This window comes from Vulpes vulpes, chromosome 16 (genome assembly GCF_048418805.1).
Source record: "Vulpes vulpes isolate BD-2025 chromosome 16, VulVul3, whole genome shotgun sequence".
In the NCBI taxonomy this organism is placed as follows: domain Eukaryota; kingdom Metazoa; phylum Chordata; class Mammalia; order Carnivora; family Canidae; genus Vulpes; species Vulpes vulpes.
In genome coordinates, this window is record NC_132795.1 from 20,060,815 (window position 1) to 20,080,301 (window position 19,487).

Consider the following 19,487-nt stretch of genomic DNA (forward strand, 5'->3'; position numbering starts at 1 on the left):
CTTGCAGGCCAACACTCCCTCATTCTCAGGGCCTCGGGCATGGTCGAGGGGGCACAAAACAATTTTAATGACCAAACTCACTGAAAGTAAAATGGTTCATAGAGAAAAACTAACAGACTCACAGGTGGCTGGCTCTCCCAGAGGCGTCTTCCTGGGCCTTACAGCCCCCAGAGATTGAGGTGTTTAGGGGCTGTGCATTCAGTGGACCAAGGTCCAGGGGACGTTGGCCCTGTTGAAAGAGCAGCTTTCCAAGGTGGTACTTACCTGTTCCAGACATTCTGAAGGCTTTGTGGCTTGGGCAATGGGAACCATTCTGGAAAGCATACATACACAGACACATTAAAAACCAAAAACAACCCCAAAGCCCTATTGCCAAAATATTAAAATTCTACATGTTCTTCTTGGCTTGGGCAAGGAGAGTTCAGGTATCATTTAGGCCGAGTGAACAATATTTAAGGTGTCACTCTTGAATTTTTGTGATTCTGTGGAAGGACACTATTATGGGTTGTATTGTGTCCCCTAAAATGAATACATCAAGGTTCTAACCCCAGTATCTCAGAATTTGACCTTATATGGAAATAGATCATTGCAGTTATAATTAGTTAAGATGGGGTCAATGGAGTGGGCCCTAATCCAATATGACTGGTGTCCTCAAGAAAGGGAAATTTGGACATAGAGACAGACACGTTTAAGAGAAAATGACATAAAAGGACCCAAGGAAAAGACAGTCATCTGCAAGCCAAGGAGCAAGGCCTGGAACAGATGCTTCCCTTAGTGTCCTAAGGGAAGAAGGGAACAATCCTGCCAACACCTCAATTTTATTTATTTTTATATTTTTTTAAGATTTATTTATTGACAGCACAAGCAGGGGGAGCAGGAGAAGCAGGTTCCCTGCTAAGCAGGGAGCCTGACTTGGGGCTTCATCCCAGGACCCTGGGGTCATGAGCTGAGCAGAGGACAGACGTTAACCTACTGAGTCACCCAGGCACCCCAACACCTCAATTTTAGATCTAGCCTCCAGCACTGTGAGAAAACAGATTTCTGTCACTTAAGCCACTCAGTTTGTAGTACTTTGTTATGGCAGCCCTAGCAAACAAATACGGTCACAATATTCACTAAAGTCAATAAATATTTATTTAACATCTACTGTGTGCAGAACGTGTACCAAGTGCTGGGGAGAATTCAAAAGAAATCAACAGAAACCTCCCCATCCTTGCAGAGCCCACAATTTGAGAGAACAAAGCACACATGGGTGCACACAACATGCATGAAAAGTCACATGATGAGCGATGGGGCTGTCTCAAAGGCTCAAGCATGGTAAAAAGTAATGGGACTAATTTCATATTTCACTTGCAGTAAAAATGGAAGTGAGTTCTGTCTTGAATAATCCAAAGTGGATGATGATAAGATTTGTCATTTTTTTGGAGCATTCTTTGCAACGTTTACATGTGAACACATGTGTTTCTATTATTCTTGGTATTGACACTATTTAACCCTAAATAAAACGACCATAAAAAGGGACAATTTCTCATTCATTCAAGAAGTACTAAGTGAATGCTTACTCTATGTAAGAGTGATAAGAGGAGCTGCAGGGCTATAAGCTGATGCTCCTTATCAGATCCCTCTATTTCCTGCTCCAGAAAAGAGTATTTCAACTCTCATTTAAAATGATGTTTCTGCTTTATGTTTTTCTTGGGCCGGAAATATGTTTTGTTTTTAAAAGATCTCTTCTTTAGCTCCTACAGGAATGGAATACACCAATCCTGTTTATCCAACAAAGAATTTAATCACAGTTGGGAAAGAAAGTGATTTTGATAATACTGGTATATTCATGTCTGTATATGCATTAAAAGACCTGGAAGGCTGTCTGATAGTGATAATGGTTCTGGGGCTTACCCCTTTACTTTTATGCTTATTTTCTTAAATTTATTTTTTTTAAATAAAAAGACCACATTGTTCTGTTAAAAAAAACATTTTTTTGTAACTTCGAAGGTTCAATTAAAAATAGAATTTATAGTGCTAACACTTGCAGAGTGAAAGGAGTGATCAAAGAAAGTGATTTCAGTGGAGTTTTCAAGGTCAGGTGTAATCAAATGAGAATCACTCTGCTGGCAGTTTAAAGTCCCACGTGGACACAAAGGGAAGTGCTTGTCTATATGGCTTGTCTATACGCTGAACTCTCTAGGTAATTGTGCCTAAATTCAAAGAATCAGTAAAGATAGATAAGAATATCTGGTGTTTGTTTAGAATGTCTATTTCCAAACCACTTTCTGCTGCCAAAATAGGGTTCCTCCCTGGCCAAGCAAAATTAAAATGTTTTCCCTTAGTCATAAACCAATTTCCAATCAACATAAGGAAATCCATTTCAATGCTCTCCCACGTTTTGTTTTTCCCCTCCTAGAGCCCTATGCACTGTGTTTGGGGGGCCTTTAGTATTTTAGTTTTTAAATTGAAATTCAGTTTGTCAACATAGAGTATAATACCCACTGCTCATCCCATCATGTGCCGTCTTTAATGCCCATCATCCGACTTTAGTATTTTAAAAGGATTTCCAACTTTAGCTTTGTTCTCGTGGCACACGGATATGGAATTGGCTGAGTCAGGGCTCGAACACTGAACCTCGGGTTTGCAACTGCTGCTGCAGCATCCAGGAGCTCTTATGCAAGGTAGTTGAACCATGGCCAGCCTGTTTCCTCAACCCAAGCTGGAGGTCATATTAGCAAATCAAGGACAAAGTGATTCACTGAATGCATAGATTTGTGAGATAATGAATGTAAAGTGCCTCCCTCTGCGCATGAAACAGAATAAATCCTATTTTCGTCCTTCCTTTGAGTGGTGGCAGGCAACTAGAAGCCCGGGTGGTTAGGACCCTGGAGCTGGGTTTTGAGTGCCCACCGAGGAGTTCACCTGCTGTGTAACCTGGGGGTGTGGCTTGACCTCACAGGACCTCTTGCATCTCCTCCATCTACAGAAGGGAGAGGAGCATAGCTCCTGCTCTCTTGGGGTTGTTGTGAGAATCAGAAGAGTAAGGGTAAGGTTAGTATTTCTACACCCTTTGCCTCTTGTCTTTCTGCTTCGTCTCTGGTCTGATGTGTACTGTGGTTTCCTCTCTCCTCTCAGGTGTTCCTGCCTCTTTGTTCTCCTTCAATAACTTGCAGTGTCATTGCACTGAAGTTCTAATGAGGTCCAAGCTCTGGTTCTTATAAGGCCACCTGATTTCTTGAGTCTTCGGTGTGGGTGGGAGGTGTGCTTCCTAGCTGTGTGCTGCACTAACACAAACGCAGGCCCAGGTTCACATCTCTCTCCTGCCGCCTGTGAGCTCTGAGATTTGGGGGTCTCTGGTTAACTCAGAAGTTTCCAGATCTGTAAAATGGGAATACTTTTCCAGTTGCTTGGGAAGATTAGATGAAGTGAAGCACTTGGCATCTAGTAGGGGCTCAATAAATGCTAGTCTTATTCCTTTTTCTTTCTTCTTGTTTTTTCCTCTCATCTTGGAGAGGCAGCACGGTCTAACAGAGTGGTTCCCAAGCCAAGCTGCAGATTAGCATCACCTGGGAGAGTTCTGAACCTAAAGGAAGCCCTGGCTCCACCCCGCAGAGTCTGATTCGGTGAACTTGGGGACAGCCCAGCATTGGCCTGTCATTGTGTTGTTATCGTTGTTCTTAATAATCTCCAGATGTTTCTGGGGTGGCGCTAAATGAGACAGAAGGTGCTGGTCTAGTAGGGAGGGGGCAGGGTCAACCACTCATCAGTGACTTCCACACACTTCTCTGAGGCTCATTGCCTCAAGCGGGCTAGTTGTGAAAATTCAATTAATCAACGTATCTAAAAAATTGCAGAACATAGTGTTTGATGCGTACTTCTGTTTTTCAAGGAGGTGAAAGATGAAGCATGAGAAGTCTTCATATTTTCTGCCATTAAAGGGTGATCTGTAAGCGTTGTCTCAGGAGGCAACGTAATTATATTGAACTTGAGGTACCATGTCTTGCCAGATTGTACCTCTCTTCCCCCATCTGTTTTGTAACTACATTAACTGAGCTGGAGGGACTGATGTGTCCAGGGTACGGTCAGGTTGCTGTTCTGAAGCAGAGCCAAAGCCCAGTGCGTGTTTGTGGCCTGCCATCTCACTCTCCTGCCCATAACCTGACGCCGGATGACCTTGGCTCTCTCCCATCGATTTTTGCCAGTAGTTAAGCTGCAAGCAATCAATGAGGGAATGATCCACAGATAGGCATTTTACACCGCACCATTTCAAGAGGTCTTTGTTTCTCTGGCTTTAGTAGCCTCTAAAGCAATAGGGCTACGGGTAGCTTATTTCTTTCCCTTCTCTTTCCAAAAATGATGTTAAATCAATAGACAAATTTTTCTCCATCTCCTTCTTCTGCAATTAAAAAAAAAAAAAGAGTTCTCATTTAAATTCACTTAGAATTTGAGATAGGAAAAGTGAAGTATTTTACAAAAGGAAACTTGAAAAGCTGAACATATTAATGTCTGAACTAAATGGAATAAAATTAAAATGAGGGCAGAAGTGTTGCTACCATGATAAAATAACGCATTTTTTCATAAGTCTTGTGAAATAAAGCTTATTTCACTTGTGAAATAAGAAAGCTCATTTACAACAGATCCTTGTCAACAGAGAATTGCTGGTTGATTGATAAAACATCACCAGAACCGTCTTGAGTCTTAGCTCAAGGTAAAACATTTTCTGGTTTCTATAGTCTTACCACAATCACCCTAAGGTTATCTTATAATGTGGCCTACTGAACTACACCTCTGGAATTTCCCAAGTACAATGCATTCTTGAGATACCATATATTTAAATAGTTGATAATGTTGTTAGCCTTATTTCACTATCTCAAGCTGTAACTTTAAAACTGCATTGCAAAAATCTGTAGCTCTTCTTCTACCTCTGCCTTAACCACACTCATGCCCTCACAGCCACTTACTTCCTTGGTCTTTGGCTCAAGGAGTCTAAACTTGGTTCTTCTGGTGCTTTACCAGGCTTTAGATTCTTTTTGGCCATCGTCATTAGGATGCTGAAAACTGGTGCTCTCATGAAGTGTGCTCCTTGGCATTTGAACCTGGCATTCCAACTCATATTTGTAGCTTATCACTTTTCTAACCCTGCATAAAAACTTTCTGCAGATTCTGGACATCTGTCCACCCCTATAAATGATGTTAGACCTATAGCTTTTTTCTTTCTTTCTTTCTTTCTTTCTTTCTTTCTTTCTTTCTTTCTTCTTTCTTCTTTCTTCTTTCTTTCAAGATTTTATGAAGTAATCTCTACATCCAACGTGGGACTTGAACTTACAACCCCAAGATCAACAGTCTTACGCTCTGTGGACTGAACCAGCCAGGCATCCTGAACTATAGCTTGATCATGCTGTTTGGTGTGGATGGTGTTTGATGATATATCAGTTGACAATATTTACCACTTCCCTGTAGTCTCCACAAATGTTTAAGGGCTGCCACATGTGCTCAGCCCTGGGAATACAGACATGTCGCCCACTGAGCTTATGAGCATGTGATTTTCATGGTATTCTGATTATTATCATCTCCTGGTCTTCTCCAGCTCCTCTGGCTCTTCTTCTCAGCCTCCAAAGACTCCTTTCCCTTTGCCTGACCCTTCAGTCCTGGTGCATCAGGGTTCTATCATGGCCTTCTTTCTCTTCACACTCTCTGTTGGGTAACAATTCATACTGAGGCTTCAAAAACCACTTTAAATGGATTACTTCCAATTTTGTATTTTTACACTGGACTCTTATAATCATAGGCTTGTATTTCTGATTGCTTTTTAGATATCTCCATTTGGTGGTCCTCTAGATACGTAATCTCACAATGTTCTGATCTTATACTCATTACTTTCTCCACAAATCTGTTTCTTCCCCCTTTCTGTTCTGTGCCAGTGATAGGGCCTCTCATTCACCAACTGGAGATCGATTTCTCCCTCACAACTCGAATCCCATTAATTATAACCTCCCCTTGACTCTACCACCTAGATAGATGCTTGTTAGATCTGTCCTCTCCATTCCTTCTCCTTTGCCACTGCTCTAGTTGAGACTTAATATTTGTCTCCTAGAATCTAAAGCATTGCCACATTGCTTCTGATCTCCTTGTTGCACACCCTATGTTTTAGTGATTGACTTTGCTGTGCATCGGGCAGACAGACTTGGGTTCAGTTATACCACCAATTTAATTCTATATATAGTGTGCTAAGCAATTTTTAAATTTAAGTCCTGCCATATCACTTCCCTGTTAAAAATTATCCAGTACCTTCTCTTTGTTTATTGGTCAAAGTCCAAATCCTTAGGATGATTACAAAGCACTTCCCAATCTGGTCCCCATCTACCCTTCCAGGTTAATCTCCAGCAATGTACCACCACAGAGCTAACATTCTAGCTTCCTTGAGCAATTTACCTGCTTGGTATAATATCAAACAAACCCCCTTTCCTGTTTCTTTGTGTCAAGTTCCTTTGTCTGGAATGTCTTGCCCTTCTTGTTTACCTGGAGAAAGCCCACTTAATCATCTTTGAGACCCAGCTCTGTTTCTTTCAAACAGTCCCTAAACTCCCCAGACAAACTAAGGGGGCTTTTTTTCCTAGGGTTCCCAAAGGTCCCTAAGGGATGCTGCTATAATAATACTTTCCAAATTGTATTATTTGTATTTTCCCCCTCTAGACTGTATTCTTTGAAGGCAGGTATCAATGTCTTCTTTATTTTTTAATCTCCTAGTTCCTTACACCTATAATTCATAAATATTTGTTAAATGAATGAAAAATTGATGCTTGGATAAAAAATAAGCGTGAAATAAATTCACTAAGCTTTATCCTTAAAATGTAGAAGTACCTCAAGAGAGTCTACTTGTGTGTCTTGCTCTATGCCTTACAGAGGTTGGTAGAACCAGGCACTGACCATGAAGGTGGGGAAGGAGCTTCCAGGTGCCATTTCCATGATATTTAGGATCTTAAGGCCCCTTTTCTTGAACTGGAAATAAATCTAGCAGGATTTTACTTAAAAAAAAAAAAAGTTTTTTAAAAGATTTTGTTTATTTGAAGAAGAGAGAGACAGAGAGAGTGAGCAAGGGGAGAGAGAATCTCAAGTAGACTGTACTTGAGAGCATGGAGCCTGAGGTGGAACTAGATCCCACAACTCTGAGATCATGACCTGAGCAGAAATCAAGAGTCAGATGTTTAACCCACTTAGACACGAGTGCCCTAAAAAAAATTTTTTTACCTGCTTTCACTCATTTGTAATTTTTCCTAATCTTAACTACTTTAGGATGATCTAGTCCTCATCACTAAAAACTAATAATTGCCACCAAATAAATTAAAGATGAGAAAACTAAAAATAAATGTAGAAACTAGAAGAAACTATTAATGAAGATCAAAGTAGGCTGTGTATCTAGATGGATTTCACTGACTGATTTGGGGGACGGGTTAATAAAGATGTTAATAGTAACTCCCCAGGAGCTTTCGGCAGCCTTGCAGAAGTGCAATGGTAATGAGCCCAATCAGGGTTCACACATTAGTTATAGCAAGCCAGGGCTGCTGGAGTCCCAGGATGGGGACTCTACTCACATTACATTCCAAAAACATGTCATCAAACTCACAGATTCTAAAACCAAGTCCACTTAGAAGGACATAATCATTTGGAAATGAACTTGAAAAGTGTTATTAACTGATTTCCAGTCTAGGGCATGTTTCATTATCATATCACCATCTGTGCCCTTTGGTAGCTGGAAAATAAGGTGGGATTCAGCTGTGAGGACCACTTTGCTATCCAATAGGTCTAGATATTCTGGAGCACCCCCTTCCTGGCTAGGTGACCCTAGGTGAGACACATCCCTTCCTGAGCCTTAGTAATCTCATCTGTAAAGTAGGGATGATAACATTGCCCCCATCCTACAGGGCTGTTGTGAGTCAAGGTAAAATAATGCATGTAAAGTGCCTAACTCAGAGCTAGTGCTCAATAAACGGTAGTTATTATTACCCCAAAATAAAGTGAATAATAACTTGGGTGTGCTTTCTTGGCCAAGTGGGCAGAACAAGGATTATCAGAGTCCTAGAGGGTGTGATTGGAAGTAGAATTGCATGTTTTCTAACTCCTGGTCACTGATTTCATTTAACAAATATTTATTGACTTACTACTATGTGCCAACTAGAGGGCATGTATAAAATACTAGAAACCCTAGAAGTGGTCAAGTTTGCTCTGTAGAAATCTTTAGCACTCTCTACCATACCAAGCTTGGGGTGAGATTAACAAAGATAGCATTGATGCCTTCTGTGATTTAGTAGCCACCCATTATGTAGCATGGAGACACTAAGGCTTCTGCTGGGGAAGAGCCCATGGCACAGTGGGCAGGCTTCAAGCAGCATTTTAAGTGGCGGATGGGGGGTTGCAGAATGGAGCCTTCACCAGAAGAGACAGCCTTCACAGGTGCTCACACTGACTTAGGTAGAAATTTGAAAACTGAGGGTCAGCTCTTAGGGAGTGTGAATTCAGGCAAGGTTTAGGCCTAAGCAAGCTAACACAGAAGTCAGTTCTGGCACAGTGAGGTGTGCCTAACATCTAGAGGGAAGTCAAGAATTTTAAGGGAGCTAAACATTAAAAACAGGCATAACTTCATGGGGCACCTGGGTGGCTGAGTCAGTTAAGTGACCGGCTGGTTCCGGCTCAGGTCATGATCTCATGGGTGGTGAGATGGAGCTCCTTGATCAGCGAAGAGTCTGTTTGAAGATTCTCTACCCTCCCCCTGCTCTCCCTCCCCCCAAATAAAATAAATCAATCTTAAAACAAAACAAAACAAAAAAAACAAAACAAAACCAAGCATACCTTCAATTCTCATACACTTGCATTGAGTCTGAACCCTGACAAGTCACTGAACCGCTGAATGAACTTCCACCCTGGGTGAAACAGGATGGGAACTAACTTACTTTGTGCACCCACTGGAAGTTAGGAACCATGGCAGATAAGGTTCACTAATTTCATTTATTTCCCAGAACCACCCTGCAAAATGAGACAGAGGGATTGCAATATGGCCATTGGAAAGAGAACAAGGTTTGGACGTGGACTGGCTCCTCTCCAAGCTAGGAAATACCTCTGGGCCAACCTGGGAGAAAACCTTTCTCGTGAATAAAACCGAGCTACTCTCCGCAGCATGGACCCTGGCAGGCAGTTATAAGAAGTAGCAATTATGTGTGTTCTGTGCCTGGTGCACGGGAATGCTTTTAAAATGATAGGATTGCTCCCATTTTGCAGATTAGGGAACTTCCTCAAGTGCCCCAGGTAGTACAAGGTGGAGCTCAGACTCGCTATTTGTGAGGAGTTGTTGTCCATAATTAAAACCTCTTTTATCGGTAGCTTCCCGGAGTTCAGTCCCCTGAGTAACTCCCTCGGCTAACAGCTCATGTGACAAAGTGGATGTTGATGCAGATCTTACATTGTGTTCACAGCAAACACACAAAGACTTGCTCAGAACCCCTTGAGCCCAAGGCGTCGGAGCTCTTTGTCATCCCAATAGGGACAAGGATCATTTTAGATAGCAATCCTCACCTGTCCCATAGTGGTGTCAGATGAAGTGAAGCTCTCACACCAGATTTCAGGTCAAAATAAAACATTCCAAGGGTAAGGTTAGATTGATGCAATGTAATGCTGTCTGCGGTCTGTATTCCAGGCCTGTTATTTCTTGCTTCCACCTGGTGGTCAAAAGTTGAAAAAGCAGGCGTCCTGAAGATAACTAAGTGTCCGCAGGATCCATTTGACTATATGGTTTATAGTTATCTGATTCTGGGTCCCTGCAGGGCTTTTAGTACTGCTTTCCTGCCTTTTGATTTCCACTAAGTTCCTCCAGTGGAAAATCTTTCCATGTGCAGGGTTTTTTCCTGGGGCTGAAAGAACCAGGATAATCCCGGATGCTTCCCTGCAGCTGAGCTCATGTCACAAATCAGGCATGATTTTCAGCAGATATTTCTTTAAAAGTTTGAAGGCCTCTGTGGACTCTATTCCCTTCTCAATGGGAACAAGCATCAAAGAGACAGGAATAAAATGCTTTGCACGCACATCAGGAACTAATTGCCAATTTGGCAAATGCATTGACTAATGTCATGCACTGTTATTTCTAAATCCTCTCCTGTCCTTGACCCCCAGTATCTAGATGTAAACTTGGAACCATTAGTGGAGAAGGATAAAGTCTTCTGGTGCCTCAAATGGAATTGAGAGGGATTTAAACTCAGCGCTTTTGAGTGTAGTGAAATGAACCCAGCAGTACATTAATACTAGGATTTGAGCTCACACAGCATGAGCGCTTTCAAAACCCGTGTTTAAGGAAGCAAACAGAGCCACGACAGACCCTTTCATTGGAGCAAAAGGAGTTGGATGAAACAATCAATGACACATTAAAAACCACAACTGGGCTGCAATCATGTGGGCACAAAAAAAAGTTTTTCTTTATCACAGGATCTTTGCATCTAATGAGATGGTGACTGGACAACCTCCAGAGGAGTAAGGACTCCGTTTACTTTCACTGAGAAACGTCTAAATATTTAGTTGGTTCTCCTAAAAGCCTTACATGATTCTGTAGCAAACTGGTCCCTAAGGTATGATCTTATTAGCTCTATATTGCCATTGGAAAAAATCTATTTAAAGGGAATTTAGAAAAGAAAAGAAGGAAGGTATTACCACTGAAAGTACAAACGTTAGCTTATTTTTTTTTTCTCTTTCAAAATTAACTATTTTTTTTTTTATGTCCTCCAAATACTTAGTTTAGGACCAACACCCTGCCATTTAATACTTTCTCTTAATTGATTCTAAGTGGTTCTCTACTTCTTATAGAGGCTCTATTCCTATCGGTTTAGTTGGATTTGAAGCCCTTGAGGCTCAAAAGGGGAGGGACTCTTGAGTGACTTTTGAGGGGGTGGGGGCAGGAAGGGAAGCTAAGAGGACCAGGGAACTTTGTAAAATTGTCTGTGGGGGTCCACTCTTTAAATCCACACTACTGTCTTGTATGAGCAGATTGTAGCCAAGACCAATACCCAGTTTGCACGAAGTTGCTGGGATCCTCTCTGCCATAAACATAGTATACCCCAGATAGGGCATCAACTGGGGCTTTAACCTTTCCAAGACTTTCTGATAGTAGAATTCCCTCCAGCATGTTGCTCTTTATTACTGCTTCCTATGGACTCTTATTAAGGATGACCAAAACGCACGCGGCACCCCCCCACCCCGCCCCCGCTGGAGGCCAGCACAGCCCCAGTTCACAGCCAGTTTGATTAATGTGTCTTGGCTAATTGTGTGAAAGATGGCAGGCCTTTAGCAAGTGTGACCAGTTTATTGTTCAGCCAATCACAGGCGCCTCAGTTAGCATGTGAAAAGGGGGTGTTTTGCCAGGGGAGGGTGAGTGTTCTGGCGGCTGAGTCAAAGGCAGAGCATTTTGGGGGGTCACAGAGCAACACCCACTTCTTTGAGGGGATGTTACTATGCTCTACTAAACCTGTAAACCTCTTACTCAAAGCACTTTTTTTCTCCTCCCTCTTTTTTCAAGATCTTTTTTTCCCATGGTGCAAGCAGGCAAGCCACTGGCTACTCTGCAGATGGAGTTCACGTTCCAGGGTTTTTAATATTTCACTTTTATATTTCTGTTAGAGAATGATCCTGCTGAGAGTCTGGGAATCTGTGCTCGTCAGAACCCCCTTACTGACACTTGGATATATTGCTCTGAAAGCTATCCCAGGAGAAAAGATTAAACAAAAAAAAGCCTACTTTTCAAAGCCTACTTCTCAATCTGCCCACATCAAAATAAGACAACTGGCCCTTTGAAGTAGAGGACACAGAGTTCTCAGCCAGCTTGCTTAAAATGGGGAGGGGTGGAGGGAAGGAAGGAAGAAGGAAGGAAAGAAGGAAGGAAGGAAAGAAAAAGAGAAAGAAAAGAAAAAAGAAAAAGAAAGGAAGCCTAGTGTCTAAAATTGCATATCTCTCTTCCCTTGCCCAGATTTAATCAGGCACAAGATTCTAAATTGATGGCTAGAAAACCTACAACCCTTGCTCATCAGTACCCCAAGAAAACAGGTAATTGGCCAGAGAAACCTATCCAGGTGGGGTCACCACCAGGTATTTTTTTAAACCTACACAGACAGAAACTGTGTTGTTCTCCTAGACACAGTCCAGACGAGGTCTGAGAAAGGATAGAGTATGCATAGATGGACACTGGATTTTTTTTTTTTTTTTTTAGTTCTGAGCTCTCAGCTCTCTCAAATTATTATATGGCTGAATTCAAAGTTTGGGGAATCTTCCTACTACTGAATGAAAAGGAAAGAAATGGAAATATCATCCAATATGGTGTTACTGTTCTCCTCTGTGATACTTTTCTGGCTCCCATCCCCTATTCTGTTCTCTTAATCACTGGAGTTAAAGTGGGTGGAAGCACCAGTGGCAGCTCAGTGATGGGGATGGCTTAAAAGGGCTTCTTCTTGGTCATAGGGGATGGTCCTGGAACACAGATGATGACCCTTTTAAAACATAGTTCTTATGATTGAGTTATCAGTAGTACTGACTCCATGCTGAAGATATGCTGGACTTCTAAGATTTACAAATACAGAATTAGATATCTTCCTTGTAGCTAAGGAAGGGTTACAATTCCCTTTCACAAGCTTAGCTTGGTCCACAGCTACACGCTGCTCAAACCCATGGAATTGAGGATCACAAATGATCACACCTCTCCATAAGGAGAGCTGGTGAAAGAGTGCAGATAAATGAATACAAACCCAAGTTCTCAGAGATTCAAGAATGTACCATATTCATCTGTGCAAACTCAACACACAATATAGCGCCTGGCAGATAGTAGGTGTTCAAAAATTTTTGACTTATTTGAATTAAATCAAATCCCTACTAGAAAAACAATGCAAAGTATGAACCCTATTGATGTTAGGCCCGGAGAATTCTCTTCATAAATAAAAAATTGCACATTACTTTGAAATGACAGCAAAATGAAAAATGCAACATATTTCTCGCTGTTTTATTGGGACCCAGTTATCTTATTTAGTACAGAATCTGGCAGGGAAACATTTTGAACAAGTTTCTATCATTACTGTTCTCACCAAGGCGTTCTCTGTTAAGGATCACTGGTTATTTGCTTGAACCGACCTGAAACCCAAATGTTTGAAGTCTGGAAGAACAGCAAATGCTCACCACAGCAGCTTTGTATTGACACCACCCCAATTGTTTCCCGTGACCCTAAACTTCTGCTTGCATCCATGGTAGGAAGCTGAGGGGTTCCATTTTCACCTGGAGAGCAGAGTGGGTAGAGGTATAGATAGGCAAGGTGGGGAAAATAGAACCAGGTTCTCCTAGAAACCACAGTAACTGGAGATAGAGCTATGACAGACTGGACAATGGTCTCTACAATAGCCTGTTCTTTTTTCTCTCTGTTTCAGACCACAAGAAAAAGGCACTATTCCAAGCCTTGTGTGGCCAGAGTGGCATTTTTCTCAGGTGCTAAACTCTAGCAAAATAGTTGGAAATGGTAAACTATTTGTAAATGTTAGTCTAAGTCTGTTTGGCAGTGCATATGATCATTCATAAGGCAGCTGAAATGATTTTAGCTTGCTGTAGGGTTTTCATAATCCTGGTCGGTTTAAGTTGCCTGATCCTTATGTACAGCTATTTGAGCAAAAGTATTATATGCTGGAGAAAAGAAGAAAAAATATCCTTGGTCTCTTATGTCTTTTGTTATCCTCTTTAATTGCCTTTGTAATCTCCCTACAATTTCTTGCTCTCATGAGACCCTTCTAAGATGATCTCATACCAAAGTTAAAAATGACAACAATTTGGGGAAAGTCCATATTTAGCGATGGGTCTGCATCAGAATATAAAGACTAGAATATCTAACTTGAGCCATAGTCATCCCAATTTTGCCCTTATCTGTACACATTTCCTTCCCCTTTAGTCCTTCCAGCAAGAGTCCAGCTTTGGTATGGCCATCACTTGCTTCCCCAGCCTCTGATACAGCCCTTCATCCTGTAGCTCATTTCTTGTCTCCTTCCTTCTGTCTCAACATCCTTGAAGTGACTACTGGGTAATATGATCTCTCTGGCATGGCCTTGAGACCACTTCTCAAAGACTTCCCCAATGGGCAAGTCCACCTCCAACACTTCCAAATCCATTCCTAGGAGCCAGTCATGGAAGACCAAAAGGGTGATGAGAATGACCAAGTGTTAGGTCCAGAGACAATGGATGACCTCTTCTGTAATATAGAGATATCTTACCTGGCCTGTGCGAGGCCTAATGAGCCTCTACTTCCCCTCTGTTGCATTAGCTTTCTTTTTATATTTTATGAGGTACAATAACCTAGCAAACAAAGCCAATAATAGCCACGGGGCTCAACAATGAGACGTTCTTTTGAGCCATTGGATATTTGGAAATGGATGTGGAATCCACAATAATAGTCATTCCAAATTCTTAAGCTTGCTACTGATATTGTACAGAGTTGAAGAACTGATCTAACCTCAACTACTATTTCAGAGTTCTTTTCATAAAAGGATTAGCAGGGAATATATGATTCTAAAAATTCATCTAGACTTATCTTCACTGTTGAGTTAACAATAAAAGGAGGGCACTCTGTGTGGCAAATGCCTTCATGATGCTAATTTTCAGAGCATTCAGAAGCTCAAATCAATATTACCTGGATTGTAGTTAGGTAGCTTGGAAACTCCAGGCCAGGTATCCTCTGTAGGGACTCCCAACACCTATGTGAAGCCAAAGAAAGACAAAGAAAGATGAGGCAGGAGACATGAAGAACAGATCAGGGAGGAATAGGGAATAATTCATTTTATACATCACGTTTTGCCAGCTGACGCATGCAGGAAAGAAACTTTAGTGTTACCCATATTTGTAGTTTCATGGGCCAAACTGTTATGTATTCTTAAAATCCTGTGATGATTAATTTTATGTGCCAACTTGACTGGGCATAGCGATGCACAGATAGCTAGTAAAATATTATTTTGGTTTGTCTTTGAGGATACTTCTGGAAGAGATTAGTATTTGAATCAGTAGACTGTGTAAAGAGATATGCCCTTTCCAGTGTGGGTGGGCATCACCCAGTTGACTGAAGGACTGTATCGGACAAAAAGGTGGAAGAAGGGCAAATTCTGTCTCTCTCTTCTTGAGCTGGGACATCCATCTTCTCCTGCCCTCACACATTGGAGCTTCTGGTTCTCTGGCCTTCAGACTCTGGGACTTATACCAGCACCCCCTTAGGTTTCAGGCCTTTGGGGAATTATACCGCCAGCTTTCCTGGTTTTCCATCTTGTGGACAGCATATCTCACCCTCCATTATCACATGAGCCAATTCCCATAATATATCTCCTTTTGTGTATCTCTATACATCCTGCTGGTTGTGTTTCTCAGGAGCATCCAAATATAGGTCCTGAGACTGTCTTCACTAACTCAATTATTATTATTATTTTTTAAGATTTTATTTATTTATGAGAGAGACAGAGACAGAGACAGAGACACAGGCAGAGGGAGAAGCAGGCTCCATGCAGGGAGCCCGACGTGGGACTCAATCCCAGGTCTCCAGGATTATGGCCCAGGCTGAAGGCGGCGCTAAACTGCTGAGCCACCTGGGCTGCCCTGAGCCACTGTGCTGCCCCTCAATTATTATTCTAAGGTAGATCATACAGCCTTGCTTAAAGTCATATGCTTATCACTAAATGTTTATGGTGCGGTCACCATATAGCAGGATTCTATTCTGGGAGTCGGGGATATAAAGAGACAGGAGTGACCTTCCCTTTGCCTTACATTGGTTGAAACACACACACAGACAAGAACATCGCCTGAATTATGCCTCAGCATGATCATTCAGCTGTTCCCCAATGTGCTCAAATTAAAAAGGATTCAGATTACTGACCTTTAGACAGTGGAATGTTGGCTAAAAATGATCCCAAACCTAACTCTAGTCCTTCCTACAGAATTCATCTCCTCTTGTTTTCTTGGTGGCCTGTCAGTCTGGAATATGGTATTTGGCTTTGGTGGATTGTAAAAGTAACAGCATCACTTGAAAAAGAGCTCACTTATGCACTGGATTACCAAATTGAAGCTCCAGTTTGTAATTAATATGAAAATAAAAGTCTTTTGGAGTACAAAGTCAAAACACTTCATATCTGGGATAGTGCTTTTACTGTGAGTTCTTTTGTAGGCATCATTTTACCATTCTTTTGCTATAACCATAAAAGCCCAATGTCAGTTATATCTGGGAGCTAGAATAACATTGTTCCTGTGAAATATTAGGGAAATACCAGTAGCTTTCACTACACCACTATTCAATGTAACTCTTCTTAGAAGCATATCTCAACATAGGTCTTTTTAGAAGCATCTCTCATAGAAAAAAATCTAATAAATCCATTTGCAAAATGCTGGATATAGTTGCCAGCCCAATTGTTATGGCAGGAAGTCAATTGCCTAACAATGATTAATAATCAATGAAGAATCTAGGATCTTAATGTCTACCAGCTTGCTGACTAGGACTCTGGCTGAGAGGTACATTTTGCAGTGCCTGCTAAGATCTCCTTAAACAAAAGATACTGAAGTGCTATTTTCTCTCATACAATAAAAAAAATCATGCCACCCAGGAAAATCTTTCTTTGATCCATTCCCTAAACAAACTGAAAAGCTACTGAGAGGATTATAGGCTTTTTCTATCAACCACCCTGAGCCTGAGAGAACACGAAGAATCCTGGAATCCATTTTGAAAAACCAACTGGACTAATTCTTCTTTTGTGGGAGAGGCCCAGAGGATGGGAAGCTGATTCTTCTTTTTTAACCTGCCATCTTCTGTATTTGCACAGATGTGCATGTAAACAAGTGATTCACATGCACCCATATGTCTTCTGGTGACTGGCAGAGCACAATGAAAAGAGAGCAGAGACAATGAAGAAAAAGCACCAAAGGAAATAACTAGCAACTACATCTATATTTTCTCTAAGGTGATAGTTACTAGAATTATTGGTTACTTTGTATTATGTTTAATTAAAGCCAGCAAAATGGATACCAACCAAACATTTTTAAGTATTATACTAAAAACTTTAAGCCTGAGATTTTAAAATTTTAAATAAAAAGTCAATATCCTTTATGTGGAAATTTGATGCTCAGTTTCTATTTGAAAGTTATTGAATTTGTTTTCACTTGAGAAAATTACTAAATGTCCACTTGACTGTCTGGGAAACTGAAAACCAAAAATTGTTGACTTACTCCCTCCCTGAAGGCTCTTAAAAGGCAGCTAGTGAATGCTATGTTTGAAATCATAGTGGGCTGCACAGGGCTGTTTTCTCCCTTTGTTGGAATGGAAACTGAAGGCATTTTGATTAATGGATTTAAAGTCTGCACAGTTTATTTTATTCTGATTTTAGAACTGCATTTGGGATTCTTTGCTAAAAACACGTATTACAAGAATTAGATTTCTAAAAAATTGATCAGAAAGAAGTGACAATTATTCAGATGAAAACACACACACGCTCATACACACATGCACACACAGGCATTTTAGAAAGATGGTAAGATTCAGGATTTCTCATCATGTCTTCATTCCTAAGAGTGAGATCTCAGGATAAATGTAAAGAACAGTTGTGGTTAAAGGCTGGGAGAGTAGAATGGACCGGTTGCTTTCAAAGAGGCAATTCCTACGTCAAATATCATGGAACCCAAAATAGCTTTCCTATTTTCATCTGTGTAGACGCTTAATGAAACACTAATTCAGGATCTGTCTGTAATGTTAAAGTTTCTACCCTCCTTGAACTGTAGTAGTGTAAAAGATAACACACCGCAGAATGTGGTGACTGTTCTCACTTTGTCCTCAGAGTTGGAACTGTAGTTGAGATAACAAAATTCTGTCTCTGCCTCAAAATTGTAAAGCAGTTCCAGAGAAGACAAATTTCCTCCCCTACACATAAAACCCCCACTCTGGCTCTATCTCTCAAGAAACCCTTTATCATACGCTTTTAGCAAGAATGCTCCAGAAGCCTGCTTGAAGGAAGAAAACTTGAAAGAGAGGACCCAGGACAACAACAGTATAGCTTAAAGCACTTTGACACACACTACAACATGAATGAACCTTTAAAATATAAGTGAAACAAGCCAGACACAGAGGACAAATACTATGAGATTCCACTGACAGGAGATATGCAGGATAGGCAAATTCATGGAGACAATTGAGAGCTTACTAGGTGCTGAGAGGAAGGAGGATGGTGAGTTAATGCTTAATGGGCACAGAACTTCTGTTTCAGGTGATGAAAAGGTTTTGGAACTGGATGGTGGTGATGGTTGCACAACAAGGTGAGTGCACTTAATGTATCATATGCTTAAAAATGGTTAGACAGTGGGACACCTGGGTGGCTCAGTGGTTGAGCATCTGCCTTTGGATCCGGTCCTGATCCCGGGGTCCTGTGATTGAGTCCCACATCGGGCTCCCTGAAGGGGGCCTGCTTCTCCTTCTGTTTATGCCATGCCTCTCTCTCTCTGTCTCTCATGAATAAATAAAATCTTTTAAAAAATGGTTAGACTGTAAATTTTATGTATATTTTACCACAATGGAAAAAAATCACCAAGAAAAGAAGAATATACAGATGACTATGGTACATAGCATATAAGCTACAAGAGACGAAAGAATGAAGCACATCGTGGTGCAAATGAGGTAGGGATAAATGTCAAGAAATGGAAGCACATACAAAAGCACCTTCACACCTTAGGAATGTGGTTTAGGAAGAGCGGGATGCATGATGTACTTCTCTCACGCTGACACGGTAAGCCTTTGTTTCATCAGAGTTCTGTGGAAATTTAGTGTCTTCAGTGGACAAGGACCCAGGGCCAAATATATGATAGAATTACAGGGGGATCCCTGGGTGGCTCAGTGGTTTAGCGCCTGCCTTTGGCCCAGGGTGTGATCCTGGAGACCTGGGATCGAGTCCCACATCAGGCTCCCTGCATGGAGCCTGCTTCCCCCTCTGCCTGTGTCTCTCATGAATAAATAAATAAAATCTTAAAAAAAAAAAAAGAATTACAGCTGAGGGTGGCAAGGCAGGGGATGTGCTTAAGTAGCAACAGTGGAAATTGCCCTGGGAGGCTGAGAAAATCCTAACTGGGGGCAGGTGGGTTCAGGGGCTGCTGCAGGACCACAGGGGATTTCCTGACCGCACCTTCATTCCCAAGGTGCTTTTATACTTGTGGCAAATATCAGTTTCCACAGCCTTAATATGTGGCATAAAATCTCAACCCAGATGGACTTTAGGGTCTCTAAAACAAATTTGGTTCAAAGTTTGAAATGCAGGTATTTCTTCTTCCTAAGAGGAATTCTTACCTCCCAGATCTTCTCCAGCTGTTCAAGGATGTTGGAAACCCCAGGAAACAAAGGTTGACCCTCGAACATTTCAATAAAGATGCAGCCTGCACCCCTAGCAAAGGAAACAAGAGTCAGCCTGACACTTTCAAGGGAACCATACATG

General features: G+C 41.4%; 1 protein-coding gene across 1 annotated transcript in view; it reads right to left on the reverse strand.

Annotated features, from left to right (window-relative positions):
• CDK15 (cyclin dependent kinase 15) overlaps positions 1-19,487 on the reverse strand; it is an 80,976-nt gene that overhangs the window by 22,079 nt on the left and 39,410 nt on the right. Inside the window, exons 9-11 of the mRNA XM_026002474.2 lie at positions 19,343-19,436; positions 14,675-14,738; positions 265-313 (exon numbers count right to left, since the gene is read on the reverse strand). Coding sequence (XP_025858259.1) covers positions 265-313; positions 14,675-14,738; positions 19,343-19,436 — 207 coding nt within the window. The remainder of the gene's footprint in view (positions 1-264; positions 314-14,674; positions 14,739-19,342; positions 19,437-19,487) is intronic.